The following is a 14,795-nucleotide window of genomic DNA, read 5'->3' as shown; positions in this document are numbered from 1 at the left end:
AATCCATAGGTAACAAATGGAAACCAAAAAGCACTACTTTTAAAATAATAAATCGTGAAAATGATGTTTTATACTTATAATTAAAAATTCTTCAAAATAGAGACAGCATTGTTTTTGTTTTATAAAACTATTGCTATATAATTTATTGTTACAGTTGTTAAGGTACAGTGTGTCATTTTATATATTACTTTAATTATCTATAAACAAATGCAATCTTTCTTATTAAATGTATTTTACTAAATGTAATTCTTTTCTTTATTGAACTAATTTTAACTGTAGCTTTTGTAGCTCTCTCCTTTTTTGTATTTAAGCTAAAAAGAAACTTAATGAAGATGACTCACCTGCTGCTAAAAAACAGAGATGTACTTATGACAGTGAAGAACCTCTGATAAGATGTAAGGACATTTATTCATTGTAGAAAAATCATTTATTTTTTTATTCTGCAGTTATTCATTTGTAATCAATTGATGAATATCTCATAGCAACAAAGTGCACAAATATTCATCTCTTTATGTTTATTTCAGTGCTGGCACACTGTATGTGACCTTGCCTTTCTCTCTGTCCCCTTAATGAGCTGTTTACTCTGCCAGTCATTACTGTTTATATATTGACTGGTCACAACAGGAGACAAAAAATGTTCAGCTCATTATGTACAAAATATGTGTTTGGTACTTTGGCCAAAACAATAATTTTAAACAGAAATAGTATTTGTTGTGATCAGAGGTCTTTTTAGTGTTATTTTGGTGTACATTTGCTTAGTGCATCACAAGTGTGGGTTTTGTTTTGTTTTTTTTAAATTAGGGGATTAATTATACTGTTTATACACACGGTTCAGATACAAGGTAATACAAAAAGACATAATCATTAAGACTTGAATACAGCAACAAACTCCCAGCCTTACATACTCGGGAGGCTGTCCCACCCAACATTGGCCACTAAAGCTCCATTATGTCATACTGGCCTCACAAACCATTGTTGGGTGCTGGAGAATAACCAAGTTTGTCTAAGCTGGCCTCGCGGTGAACTTCCAGGAATGCAATCAGTAAACAAGATCATATTCACTGTGGAAAATGCTTTGGCAAATTTTAACACTCAATGTTGGTTATCAAAAAGAATTTGCCAAAATGGCAAAACCTAAAAGTGAACGAAATCAGATTTGTTTCACAAAAGTGTTGAGACAGACTTTTGGGTGATAAATCATGTTTGGAAAACATATTTTGCTTTGAATGTTTTATGAAAAGTTATTTTTCAGGTTATAAAATGGAGCAAGAATCAAGAAATATTATATCAAGAATGTATGAAAAAATGAAAAATTTGTCATGCACTGGAACAAAGGAAGCTTCCTTTTTAGCAGAGCTGAAGTATGTGTGCCTTTATTTTATTCATGTGTCTGTTTCCCTATTTGTGTTCTTAGTTATCACATCATTGTATCTATTTTCAACACAATAAGTAATACAAAAGCATATTTAATATTAGAATTTTATTATTATTAAATGCATTGTTTCAATGTTATTGTAGAATGTTTTTGACAATACCAGGCACTCTGGACAGGAATTGGGCAGAAAACATTGGATTCAGTGTTTTATCATTAGTTTTTATACATTTCCAAAATTTTCTATATGCACTCTTATAACTGTAAACATTAAAATTTCTTATTTTGGATTATTTAGTAGGCAGAATAATTTAAAACATCTACCCTTGTATACAACAAAAGTGAATAAACATTTCAAAAGTATTTTTAAGCCACAGTGTAAGTATGCACGGTAACAGCATGGTTCCTGTGTAACCAGAGGACTGACCCACTGTGCTGGGATCGGAGTCACTGGTTACACGGTAAGTGCTCAGTATTGACATACAGCGCTGTTCTGGAAGGCAACTGTGTAAATTTGAAAAGCAATCATCTTTTGATTTGTTTTTACAGAGAAAAGATTGTGAATTTAAGAGAAAAGAATATTTATGAAGAAATATTTATTGGAATATTTGGCAAGACAGGATCTGGAAAGAGTTCACTGATTAATGCTCTTCTAAATGAAATATATTTGCTGCCCACATCATCAAGACAAGCTTGCACATCTTGTATTGTCCAAGTGCAGGCCCATGAAAACAACACCCAGTACAGAGCCGAGATCGAATTTATCAGCAAAGAGGTGGCTGTAGCATTGAATTTCCTGTTAATAACCACAGTTTGTAAACAGTACATGAAAAATAGACTTAATCATGTGTCTTTCCATATTATTCACCATTGCTCTGTAACAACCACTGAAAACATACTTGGTATTGATAATATGTTCATTTGTTTACTATGAAAATCTTTGCTTTTTATTTTGTTTTTTGAGTTTTTAATATTTTGCTGAGATATTTCTACAGTATTGCCCTTTTGCTTATGTACATCATCTACTATAAAAATAGTACCATTTCACTATAATTGTGCTACCATTAAAATAAAATCAAAAATTAGACAAAATAAGTATGATTTGTACATGATTGTATGAGTTATAATACAGTATGTGACAGCTCAGGAATGCTCAGCTTATCAGGACATCACACCAGGCATAAAACCTTTGACTGCATCCTTACGTGTGTGCATTATATTCCACCTGGAAAAGCCTCCAACCCATTTTGTGGAACAAGGTGTTCCATTAAAAAAAGTAAGTTTCAAATTCAGTTTAAAACAGAGTGAAAATTCTTTTCCCTGGCTAACAACACTGGGTCATCTTTATTTCAGCTGGTGACATATTAATGCTGGGGAAATCATCATGTCCAATAGTAAACTGCCTTTCCATTTCCCTAAACATCTTTTATACAATAATTTCCTTTAGATCTTCGTGGTCCTAGCACATCCATCACACCTTAATGAACATGTTAGCAGTTCTCGATTCTTTTCTGATGGGTTCCTCTGTGGTCCCAGTTCATTTAGCAGAAGGAGGTTGTGTCTGTAATCATTTATATAGCTATTTATCCATCCATCTATGTTATCCTTAAAAGATCTGGCACAAGACCAGAACCATCCCTGGAATGTGCACCAGTCCATCACATAGCGTAATCACACACACATTCACAGTCACACTTAGAGGGCAATTTAGACCTGGTTTTAGTGATATATTAGAAAACCAAGAAAACCCTGTGCAGATGCAGTGAGACTGCATTGTCCAGAATGCACTCACGTTGTATCTTGTGTTTAACAATGAACCACAGTACAAAGAAGGTGACCTTTGAGTCACATACCTTTATTATATTCTGTCATTTATGTTTTTCATTAAGCTCATCAATCACCTTGTATACCTGTCTTGCAGGTTCACCAAATTATTGTTCTACTCCAGCTGTGTTTTTTATCCCATTTGAATTTTAAGAATCTCATTTATCCTTTTGGAATTTCTTTTGTTGCTGCTGCCTTCACTTTCCCATTAATGTCCTCTGCCTACCTGCTACAGTGCAATCCAGCTCTCTCTAGATTTCTTAAACCTCTGACTGATTTGCAAAACATATTTTTTTTCTTCATACTTAACTTTTACTGATTGTTTTCTGAACTGTTTTGTAGTTGTAGTTGTCTCAGCTTATCCTAGTGAAACAGGGGTTATTTGCAGCCTCATTTCAGTACTTGACAATGTGTATCATAAGGCCCCCTCTTAATATCGGAACCCCTCTCACACAGAAGACTTCAACAATATTATTTTATTAGAAAATATCTGAATCATAGAAGGACATGAGAAATAAAAGTCTAGGTAGCAGAAACAGTAGAATTCTCACATGTTTTGAGGTACATTACCCTTTACCCAAAAACATTGCTGATGGTGAGGTTGCCATTTTGTAATTTTGCACCACAAATACTTTTATAAATATTTTTTTCAAACCATTGTTGACCAAACACTGCTACATGCTTTATATACATGTATAAAGGTGTTCTTTATTTCAGCATTTTTATGTTTTATTTCAGGAATGGGAAGAAGAGTTGAAAGATCTTGTAGAGAACTGTAAAGAAGACGAAAGCCAGGATAATAATGAGACAGACGACGGGGAGGATACTGAAAGTGAAAGTGCAAAAGCAAAAATAACTGCAGTTTATGGAAAGAATGGACTAAATAAAAGCTTTTCTGAATTGACTAAAGAGAAAATCAATGATATTTTAAACTCTACCAAAACTTTTAATTTAAAAACTGTAAGCATTTTACTGATTTTTATTATCACATTTGCTTTGATTATAATACTGTTTTGGGCAGTAAGTAAATGTAACCTTTTATTGCAAAACTTTAAAAAAAAAAACTAAATTTAAGTCTAGGCCCTGTCATTAATGACAAAATAAATTAAAGTCCAATTTTGTACTGTTAGAGAAAAGCGCTATATAAATGTAATTAATTATTATTATTATCAGGTTTATGTTTGTTTGAATGGTATAACCATACATTGGATTACATTGTGTTTATTATTTACTTCACTTAGGCTGCCCAGTTGTCAGAGAAGATAACCCCTTATATAAGGTGTGATGCTGACGATGAGACCATCTGTTCTTTTTGGCCTCTGGTGAAGGTTGTTAAAATTTTTATTCCAAAAACCCCTGACCTACCAAATCAGGTCATACTGGTCGATCTTCCAGGAACTGGAGATTCGAACAAAGAAAGAAATAAAATGTGGAAAGAGGTATTTGTCATTTTTAGTTTAATTATTTGCTGTTATTGTGCACTAAATTACACAATAATAAATTACTGTTTTTAATTCCTGAAAAAAAAGTATATTAGCAAGTGTTCATCTGTTTGGATTGTTACGGATATGACCAGAGTAGAATCTGACAGAAACGCTGTAGAAATCCTAAATACAGGACTGAGAGGCATTGCCGGTGGAGGAGAGTGCCAAAACATAACCATCATCTGCACCAAAACAGACGAAATTGGGATTGTAAGGTGAATTGCGATTTTAAATTATAACTAAAAGGTTAAATGATAACTTTTGATTATTTTTCATAATTTGACTTCAAATAATTTGATTTCTTTCCTAGTAATTATAACATACATGGAATTTCAGGACAAACTGTGAGTAGATTTGTATCTTTTCATGCATTTCACATATACATATTAAATATATGTGTGTGTGTGTGTGTGTATCTCAGTTTTTATTTGGCAATGTGTCTATTTTGTAGGCTGAATGATGTAATTTAGCCTTGAGCAGAAGCAATATAATTCTTCAAATTAAATGATATTAATATTTCTATTAGACTTAAAATTGTTAGTAATAGCATCAAAAGAACTCAAAGCTGTATGTTTATTAAAACATCACATAATACTGTCACTTTCAATGTATCTATTTACAGGACTCATGTGATGAAAGCCAAATAAGGAGACAGATTATACAGCAAAGAAAAAGTCAAGTCAAAAAGAATATTTTTGACAAATGCAACAGCAAAGTAGAAGTATGTATTTCTTTTTTATTTGTTTGGCCACTGAATGTAATTTTTACTGTGTACAATACTGGAAGTAGCAGAATCACTTATACAGAAAGGCAAAAACTACATTTTAAAAGAATTTGTGTTTTTCTTTTCAAATAAAATAAAAGAAAATACAATGTTAACTGTAAATAGTTTTAATTATGAGTCATTGGTAGATGAAGGACAAGGAAATCTATTTGTCCTGTTTGAATGTACCATGTTTCTGTGTATTTGCATAAGACCTCATAGTGGAAAGATCAGACAGATAAAAGGCACTGCCTTCTTTAGAGCTCTGACATTTGTTTTATTGTACAACACACTCCTAAATCCTAAAGAAAACAGTAGCAACTTCTGTCCATTTTCTATACTCAGTCAATGTCATGGTGAGCTGGAGTCTCATGAAATCTTCTGCTTATGCGTTTTTTTGTGCCTACTTTTTCATTTTAAATCTATCTTGTGATCACGGATTGCTCAGAAAATATTGCCACTGTTACCAGGTTTAGAGTAAATACAGACACAAAAACACATTATGTATTGCTGATTAATATACTGGTATATATTTGGACTTTAATGGAGGCCTCAGACAAAACAAAGAAAGCTACGATAATTCTACCCTACTAAAAAATCATATTACAATTTGTGGGACCCCACCCAAAATCCTGCATGGATCATCCTTGACCGTAATGTGATAAAACATAAACATTTTCCCTAATGAGTAAAATGAAACATTTCAGTTTTGGTGTGGCATTACTGTACATGCTCTTACATTTACACATTGCATGGGACAATAAACAATCATGGAGCTCAAGCTAAAGTATTTGACCCTCACTCTCAATACAGTATATACATTATTGATGAGGTCAGTGTTGTCGATTGCTATGTGAAGTTTTCCCACTCTCCCTTTGTCAATGTTTATAATGTCCATACATTCTGATTTTTATCTACATTCCAAGTAATAAATGTTAGGTTAATTGGTGTCTGTTAAACAGCCCCAAAAGAGTCAGCATGTTTGTGAGAATGAGTCCTGTGATGGAGTGATTTTCCATGAATAACTCATTGAGGGCTGGTGCATAATATGCTATGGACAAAGCAGGTACACAACATGCAACCTGCACTCCTTAAAGCAGGTTCATCTTAATGTGTTTATTTGGCCTGCTAATCAAATCACAACTTAAGCAACTTACTGTAGTAATTCAAATTATAACATTATATTTTCAGAAATTTCTTTTTGGCTCTGAGGAGAATGCTGTCCACAGTCCCATTAAAGTGTTTACAGTGAGTTCTAAGGAATATTGGAATAACAATCAAGGCAAAAAAAAAATCCTAACATTTGAAGAAACTGGTAAGCCAGTGGGTTTTAAAATGATAACACTTTTTTTGAGATAAAATATGCAAGGGAAAATCAAAAAGTAAAGGAAGTTTAAAAATTACACAGTAACTCCAATGGATAGAAGCTGACACAATACAACATGATCCCAATGGGTAGTTTGCACACGCACAGTGCAGCACCCTGCCATTAGTCTCATTGAAGCCAAGAACAAATGAATGTGGGCGCTCCGCGGCAGCATTGCACCACTGTTGAACAACACATCATAGTGAGATTTCTTTGGGCAGAGGGAATGAAATCTGCTAAAATTAGCTGAAAGATGTTGCCTCAGTATGGAATTGAAAACAACAAAACAACATAACTTAACAAAAAATTTATGAATGGGTAATGATTTAAAGCAGGATGAACATGTAAATCGGCAAAGTTGGATCTGGTCGACTATCAACATTGCAAAAACAAGCTCATATCGACATGGTGAATGCCTTCATCAGAGGAGACCGACAGATTACATTCTTCACTGTTGCTGCCCATTTGGATATCAGCTATGGATCTACACAGGCCATAAATGCATCATGACTTGGGGTACCGTAAAGTTAGTGCAAGATGGGTACCCAAACACCTTACTGATCTATACAAGCAAACATCCTTTGGTGAATATGTGCAGGTTTCATTCCCAAAGAAATCTCACTACAGCATGTTGTTCAGCAATGGTGCAATCCCACACTGGAGTGACCATGTTCATTTGACTTTGGCTTATACTAGACTAATAATGGTAGAGCGCTGTGCCATGTATGTTTGAACTACTATAAGTCATCTAGAAAGTGTTGCATTGCATCAGCATCTATCCATTGCATTTATTGAGTGATTTTCATATTGTCTTTACTTTTTGATTTAACTTTATACATTCATGAATGTATTAATACCATGTCCTATTAATATTAGCCTATAAAATATAAGACTGTCTTAAATATAAATAACCTAACATATAAGCAACTCAAATTTTTTTCACATGTAATACATAAGTATACGCAAAAGTTTTACTGGATAGTTAAGTCTGTACGTTTGATTCCTCTGTATCAATCAACATGAGAGTTTTGGGTAGGTAGGTAAGTAAGTATGCCCGGGGTCTTCACACCAATCAGATACTACGTATGTTCTATGTTCTAGCTTACTTCTGCTTTGTGTGTGTTATTCACATTGATTCTTGCATCACTGCGGTGGGTTGGCACCCTGCCCAGGATTGGTTCCTGCCTTGTGCCCTGTGTTGGCTGGGATTGGCTCCAGCAGACCCCCGTGACCCTGTAGTTAGGATTCAGCGGGTTGGAAAATGGATGGATGGATTCTTGCATCATTTTTCAACATGTAGACTTGGCTGCTGCCAGCAATGATGCCGGGTCGCATATTTTTTCCAATATAACAGAAAATAAACTCTCTGTCCGAAATTAGCATTTCATTGTGAATAATATTTTAGTCATTTTCAAATCCATCCATCCATCCATCCATCCATCCATCCATCCATCCATCCATTGTCTCCCGCTTATCCGAGGTCGGGTCGCGGGGGCAGCAGCTTGAGCAGAGATGCCCAGACTTCCCTCTCCCCAGCCACTTCTTCTAGCTCTTCCGGGAGAATTCCAAGGCGTTCCCAGGCAAGTCGAGAGACATAGTCCCTCCAGCGTGTCCTGGGTCTTCCCCGGGGCCTCCTCCCGGTTAGACGTGCCCGGAACACCTCACCAGGGAGGCGTCCAGGAGGCATCCTGATCAGATGCCCGAGCCACCTCATCTGACTCCTCTCGATGCGGAGGAACAGCGGCTCTACTCTGAGCCCCTCCCGGATGACTGAGCTTCTCACCCTATCTTTAAGGGAAAGCCCAGACACCCTGCGGAGGAAAATCATTTCAGCCGCTTGTATTTGCGATCTCGTTCTTTCGGTCACTACCCATAACTCATGACCATAGGTGAGGGTAGGAACATAGATCGACTGGTAAATTGAGAGCTTCGCCTTGCGGCTCAGCTCCTTTTTCACCACGACAGACCGATGCAGCGCCCACATTACTGCGGATGCCGCACCGATCCGCCTGTCGATCTCACGCTCCATTCTTCCCTCACTCGTGAACAAGACCCCGAGATACTTGAACTCCTCCACTTGGGGCAGGATCTCGCTACCAACCCTGAGAGGGCACTCCACCCTTTTCCGGCTAAGGACCATGGTCTCGGATTTGGAGGTGCTGATTCTCATCCCAGCCGCTTCACACTCGGCTGCGAACCGATCCAGAGAGAGCTGAAGATCACGGCCTGATGAAGCAAACAGGACAACATCATCTGCAAAAAGCAGTGACTCAATCCTGAGCCCACCAAACCGGACCCCCTCAACGCCCTGGCTGCGCCTAGAAATTCTGTCCATAAAAGTTATGAACAGAATCGGTGACAAAGGGCAGCCCTGGCGGAGTCCAACTCTCACTGGAAACGGGTTCGACTTACTGCCGGCAATGCGGACCAAGCTCTGGCACCGATCGTACAGGGACTGAACAGCCCTTATCAGGGGGGCCGGTACCCCATACTCTCGGAGTACCCCCCACAGGATTCCCCGAGGGACACGGTCGAATGCCTTTTCCAAGTCCACAAAACACATGTAGACTGGTTGGGCAAACTCCCATGCACCCTCCAGGACCCTGCTAAGGGTATAGAGCTGGTCCACTGTTCCGCGACCAGGACGAAAACCACACTGTTCCTCCTGAATCCGAGGCTTGACTATCCGACGGACCCTCCTCTCCAGGACCCCTAAATAGACTTTTCCAGGGAGGCTGAGGAGTGTGATCCCTCTGTAGTTGGAACACACCCTGCGATCCCCCTTCTTAAAGAGGGGGACCACCACCCCGGTCTGCCAATCCAGAGGCACTGTCCCTGATGTCCATGCGATGTTGCAGAGGCGTGTCAGCCAAGACAGTCCTACAACATCCAGAGCCTTGAGGAACTCCGGGCGTATCTTATCCACCCCCGGAGCCCTGCCACCAAGGAGTTTTTTGACCACCTCGGTGACCTCAGTCCCAGAGATGGGGGAGCCCACCTCTGAGTCCCCAGGCTCTGCTTCCTCATTGGAAGGCATGTTAATGGGATTGAGGAGGTCTTCAAAGTACTCCCCCCACCGACCCACAACATCCCGAGTCGAGGTCAGCAGCACACCATCCCCACCATATACAGTGTTGACACTGCACTGCTTCCCCTTCCTGAGACGCCGGATGGTGGACCAGAATCTCCTTGAAGCTGTCCGAAAGTCGTTCTCCATGGCCTCCCCAAACTCCTCCCACGCCCGAGTTTTTGCCTCAGCAACCAACAAAGCCGCATTCCGCTTGGCCTGCCGGTACCTATCAGCTGCCTCCAGGGTCCCACAGGACAAAAGGGTCCTGTAGGACTCCTTCTTCAGCTTGACGGCATCCTTCACCGCTGGTGTCCACCAACGGGTTCGGGGATTGCCGCCACGACAGGCACCGACCACCTTACGGCCACAGCTCCGGTCAGCTGCCTCAACAATAGAGGCACGGAACATGGCCCATTCGGACTCAATGTCCCCCACCTCCCTCGGGATGTGGTCGAAGTTCTGCCGGAGGTGGGAGTTGAAGCTACTTCTGACAGGGGGCTCTGCCAGACGTTCCCAGCAGACCCTCACAACACGTTTGGGCCTACCACGCCTGACCGGCATCCTCCCCCACCATCGAAGCCAACTCACCACCAGGTGGTGATCAGTTGACAGCTCCGCCCCTCTCTTCACCCGAGTGTCCAAGACATGTGGCCGCAAGTCCGACGACACGACCACAAAGTCGATCATCGAACTGAGGCCTAGGGTGTCCTGGTGCCAAGTGCACATATGAACACCCCTATGCTTAAACATGGTGTTCGTTATGGACAATCCGTGACGAGCACAGAAGTCCAATAACAAAACACCGCTCGGGTTCAGATCGGGGGGGCCATTCCTCCCAATCACGCCCTTCCAGGTCTCACTGTCATTGCCCACATGAGCATTGAAGTCTCCCAGCAGAACGAGGGAGTCCCCAGAAGGTATGTCCTCTAGCACCCCCTCCAGGGACTCCAAAAAGGGTGGGTACTCCGAACTGCTGTTCGGTGCATACGCACAAACAACAGTTAGGACCCGTCCCCCCACCCGAAGGCGAAGGGAGGCTACCCTCTCGTCTACTGGGGTAAACCCCAATGTACAGGCTCCAAGTTGGGGGGCAATAAGTATACCCACACCTGCTCGGCGCCTCTCACCGGGGGCAACTCCAGAGTGGTAGAGAGTCCAGCCCCTCTCAAGGAGATTGGTTCCAGAGTCCAAGCTGTGCGTCGAGGTGAGTCCGACTATATCTAGCCGGAACCTCTCAACTTCGCACACTAGCTCAGGCTCCTTCCCCTTCAGAGAGGTGACATTCCACGTCCCAAGAGCCAGCTTCTGTAGCCGAGGATCGGACCGCCAAGGTCCCCGCCTTCGGCCACCACCCAACTCACACTGCACCCGACCTCCTTGGCCCCTCCCATAGGTGGTGAGCCCATGGGAAGGGGGACCCACGTTGCCTCTTCGGGCTGTGCCCGGCCGAACCCCATGGGTGCAGGCCCGGCTACCAGGCGCTCGCCATCGAGCCCCACCTCCAGGCCTGGCTCCAGAGTGGGGCCCCGGTGACCCGCGTCCGGGCAAGGGAAAACGCCGTCCAAAATTGTTTTTCTTCATAGGAGGTTTGTTTAACCGCTCTTTGTCTCATCCCTCACCTAGGACCAGTTTGCCTTGGGTGGCCCTACCAGGGGCATAAAGCCCCCGGACAACAGAGCTCCTAGGATCATTGGGACACGCAAACCCCTCCACCACGATAAGGTGGCGGTTAAAGGACCATTTTCAAATCCATTTAATTTTTTTGTTTCATTTATTTAAAATGATGCAATAAAGTAATGTTTTCCAGAACAATGCAAAAATGGGTAAGATTACTTTCAGACCAGGAAATGTTTTTTTTTTTTGCTGTTTATTTTAGAAAAAAAAAAACACTGTTCTCTTTTAGTTAGAGAAACTAGCTAAACCAGTTGTCACTGGTAACACAAATAACTTTTTTTTTTTTTTTTTTTACTGTTTATAGAACTCCCATTATTAAAAGAGCATTTGAAGGTGATCCATGTCAACCAGACTGAGAAAGCAGTCAAAAATTATGTTTCTGAGGTGTCTGGGATTATATCATTTCTTAATGTTCCCAAAGAAAATGCAGAAGAGAAGGTATTCCTTTGTATATTTTTGAGAACACCATGTAGCTCAGGGGTGTCGAACTCCAGTCCTGGAGGGCCGCAGTGGCTGCAGGTTTTCATTCTAACCATCTTCTTAATTAGTGATCAGTTTTTGCTGATATTTACTTCTTTTAATTAACTTGACTCAGGCCCCTTAGTTGTCTCTTTTTCCTTAATTGGCAGCCAAACAATAATGAGACATGAAACAAACAGCCACATGACCAGTTCACCTGTGCCCATCACACAATATCTGAAAACAGAGAAAGGTGGAGGTCTTAGTAAGTCTGATCTCTCAGGTCATCAAAACATCTTGACAGTGTTCTTAGAAAAAAACATAAAATCATCAGTTTTGGAAATGTCTGCTATGGCAGAAAGAATAATTAAATAACGGGTTTAATTAACAGCAAGCATTGGCTTCTCATTAAGAAACTGGTTGGAGTTTGAAGCCCCAGTTTAGCTGGTCATCTGTTAGCTCGTTTCACATCTCATTTCTGTTTGGCTGTCATTTAATGAGGAAATGAATCAATTCAGAGGACTGAATCCTTAAAAACATGGCTATTAAAATTAAGGGAAAAAAGTGAATTAGCAGTGAAAACTGGTCACTGATTAGGAAAAGGGTTAGAATCAAAACCTGTAGCCACTGCGGCCCTCTAGGCCTGGAGTTCGATACCTGTGATGTAGCTGATTTGGTTCCTGCTATAAAGTACTTCAAACCAACGTCTTCCTTTTACTTTATTTTGTTTAGTGCATAGGCCCCAATACATCTACATAGATGCTGGGGGAGAATACATTCGCTACAAGCACAATAATGAACGACCAATGAAAGACTAAGCTCTGTTACATGGTTATGACTCGCTATCCTAAAAATGATTTGCTCACCCAGCTGTCACTACCAGACAGCAGATAAAATGACTGTGCAGTTGCTTCTTTTTTATGGGGTGAACCTGCACCAGGTTTTGAAGTCTTTTATATTTACATAATTGTTGCCCAAATGCTTTGTTTTTTTTTTTGTCTTGCTTTAAGCTTTTGTAGTTTGCTCCATGAAAATCATTACCATAATAATAAAGTAAGAATAAAAAATACAAACATACACGACTATCGATGGTGTCACATTCAACCGGCTCCCAATTGCAATAGGGAGCGTGGAGCAAACCCGTACCATCACAAACACTTAGAATTGCTAACCTAAGTTTAAATATATTGAAATATTTACTTGTGTTTAATTTGAATATTCAAGCCTTATTTTATGGTTAATTTTACTTTCCTAACGGACACGTTAGCTTTCTTTATGACATTACTTCATAAGAAAAGTAACTACGATTGGTAACAAAAGCTCTGGAAAACATACAGTACATAATAAGGATAAATGAAAAGATGGTGTGCAGTCACTTCCAGAGTACATTAGTGTCTAGGAATTGTAAGCCATTCTAATATAAATGCTAAAATGTGTAAATCCAGACCTGCTCTCCCTTATTCCATCATTGTCTAAAGCAGCCAACAATTTTGAGATTTAACAGATTTTATATATTTATGTAAGTCTTTCATGTTTAAGTAGTTTGAACTTCAGTTTAGCCTTAGAATCTCCATAACCAATAATTAACAATAGGAGATTCATCAATGTCATTTTTACATCATTTGAATTAATATATGCAGTCAGTGAAAGCTGTTGAGCCACCAAAGGCCTGCTTGGGCTAAGTTGTTTACTACATGATACTGTAAAGTGCTATTAATAAAAAGTATGTATTTAATTTAGTCTACTAACCCATGTAATTGTATTTTGTTATCACTGTTTTTTTAATGACCCAAAAATATGTTACAAAAATATGATAACTGACTCTTTGATGAAGTAACTGAAAAAAAAATGCTGACACTTTCAAATTGGCAAAAATCTCCAAAGACATGTCAGCAGCCATACCACATGCACTTCAGTACAAGTTGTTCACCTGAAGCTAAGTATGTTTGGGCCGGGGCCAGTACTTGGATGAGAGACCATCTAAAAAAAGCTTGTGTTTCTTCTGGAATGGGTGTTGGTGAGGCCAGCAGAGGGTGCTTACCAGTGGTCTGTCTGTGGATCCCAAAAACTCAGTGCAGTGACAGAGACATTGTGCTGTAAAAATGGCATCTTCCTTCGGATGAGACATACAATCTAAGTCCTGACTCTTTGCGGTTATAAAAGATCACTGGGCATCCTCCCTAAACAGTAGGGTGTATCCTGATGTCCAGGGTAAATCACCTACCATGGCCTAGTTATTCTGTCCCTATAATCATCCCCTGTGTCTAACTGGCTCTCTCTCTCTCTCACCACCTAACAGCTAATGTGTGTTGAGCATATTGGTGCAAAAATGACTGCCGTTGCATCATTGAGGTGGATTCTACATATTATTGATGGCTGAAGTGGCTCTCCACTTATTAAAGCGCTTTGAGTAAGAAAAGTGCTATATAAATGTAAAGAATTAATAATATTACAAGTATATTTTCTAACTTGTACTGTATAGGAAAATCATGCAAGAATGTCAAAAATATTTATGGGATGAAATATTAGTGTTTCATACAGGACACATTTTAACATTTTTACATGGACCTATGTTAATGTATACAAGAGGTTGTGGAATAGTTAGTTAGATATTTTGATATTTTCATCATTTTCAGTATCTTAATATACACAAAATGTGATCACTTTAAGGCGATGTTCAAGTGGAAGAAGTTTAATGAACAGGCCATTGCCTTACTCTCATCTCTGTAAGATATGAAAAAAGATGGCAGTATGAAAAAGAAGCAATACATTTTTAGAAAGCT

The 14,795-nt window shown here is 39.7% G+C and overlaps 1 protein-coding gene across 2 annotated transcripts in view; it reads left to right on the top strand.

Moving 5' to 3' along the window:
- LOC114664284 (nuclear GTPase SLIP-GC-like) overlaps window positions 1-14,795 on the top strand; it is a 38,216-nt gene that overhangs the window by 8,998 nt on the left and 14,423 nt on the right. For both annotated transcript variants that reach the window (XM_028818323.2, XM_028818322.2), the window contains exons 3-12: window positions 312-395; window positions 1,253-1,361; window positions 1,922-2,147; window positions 3,935-4,156; window positions 4,438-4,635; window positions 4,726-4,895; window positions 4,991-5,024; window positions 5,303-5,401; window positions 6,635-6,758; window positions 11,858-11,991. In XM_028818323.2, the coding sequence (XP_028674156.1) occupies window positions 312-395; window positions 1,253-1,361; window positions 1,922-2,147; window positions 3,935-4,156; window positions 4,438-4,635; window positions 4,726-4,895; window positions 4,991-5,024; window positions 5,303-5,401; window positions 6,635-6,758; window positions 11,858-11,991 (1,400 nt within the window). The remainder of the gene's footprint in view (window positions 1-311; window positions 396-1,252; window positions 1,362-1,921; window positions 2,148-3,934; window positions 4,157-4,437; window positions 4,636-4,725; window positions 4,896-4,990; window positions 5,025-5,302; window positions 5,402-6,634; window positions 6,759-11,857; window positions 11,992-14,795) is intronic.

This window comes from Erpetoichthys calabaricus, chromosome 14 (genome assembly GCF_900747795.2).
Source record: "Erpetoichthys calabaricus chromosome 14, fErpCal1.3, whole genome shotgun sequence".
Lineage (NCBI taxonomy): Eukaryota > Metazoa > Chordata > Cladistia > Polypteriformes > Polypteridae > Erpetoichthys > Erpetoichthys calabaricus.
This window is presented reverse-complemented; position numbering and strand designations above follow the sequence as displayed.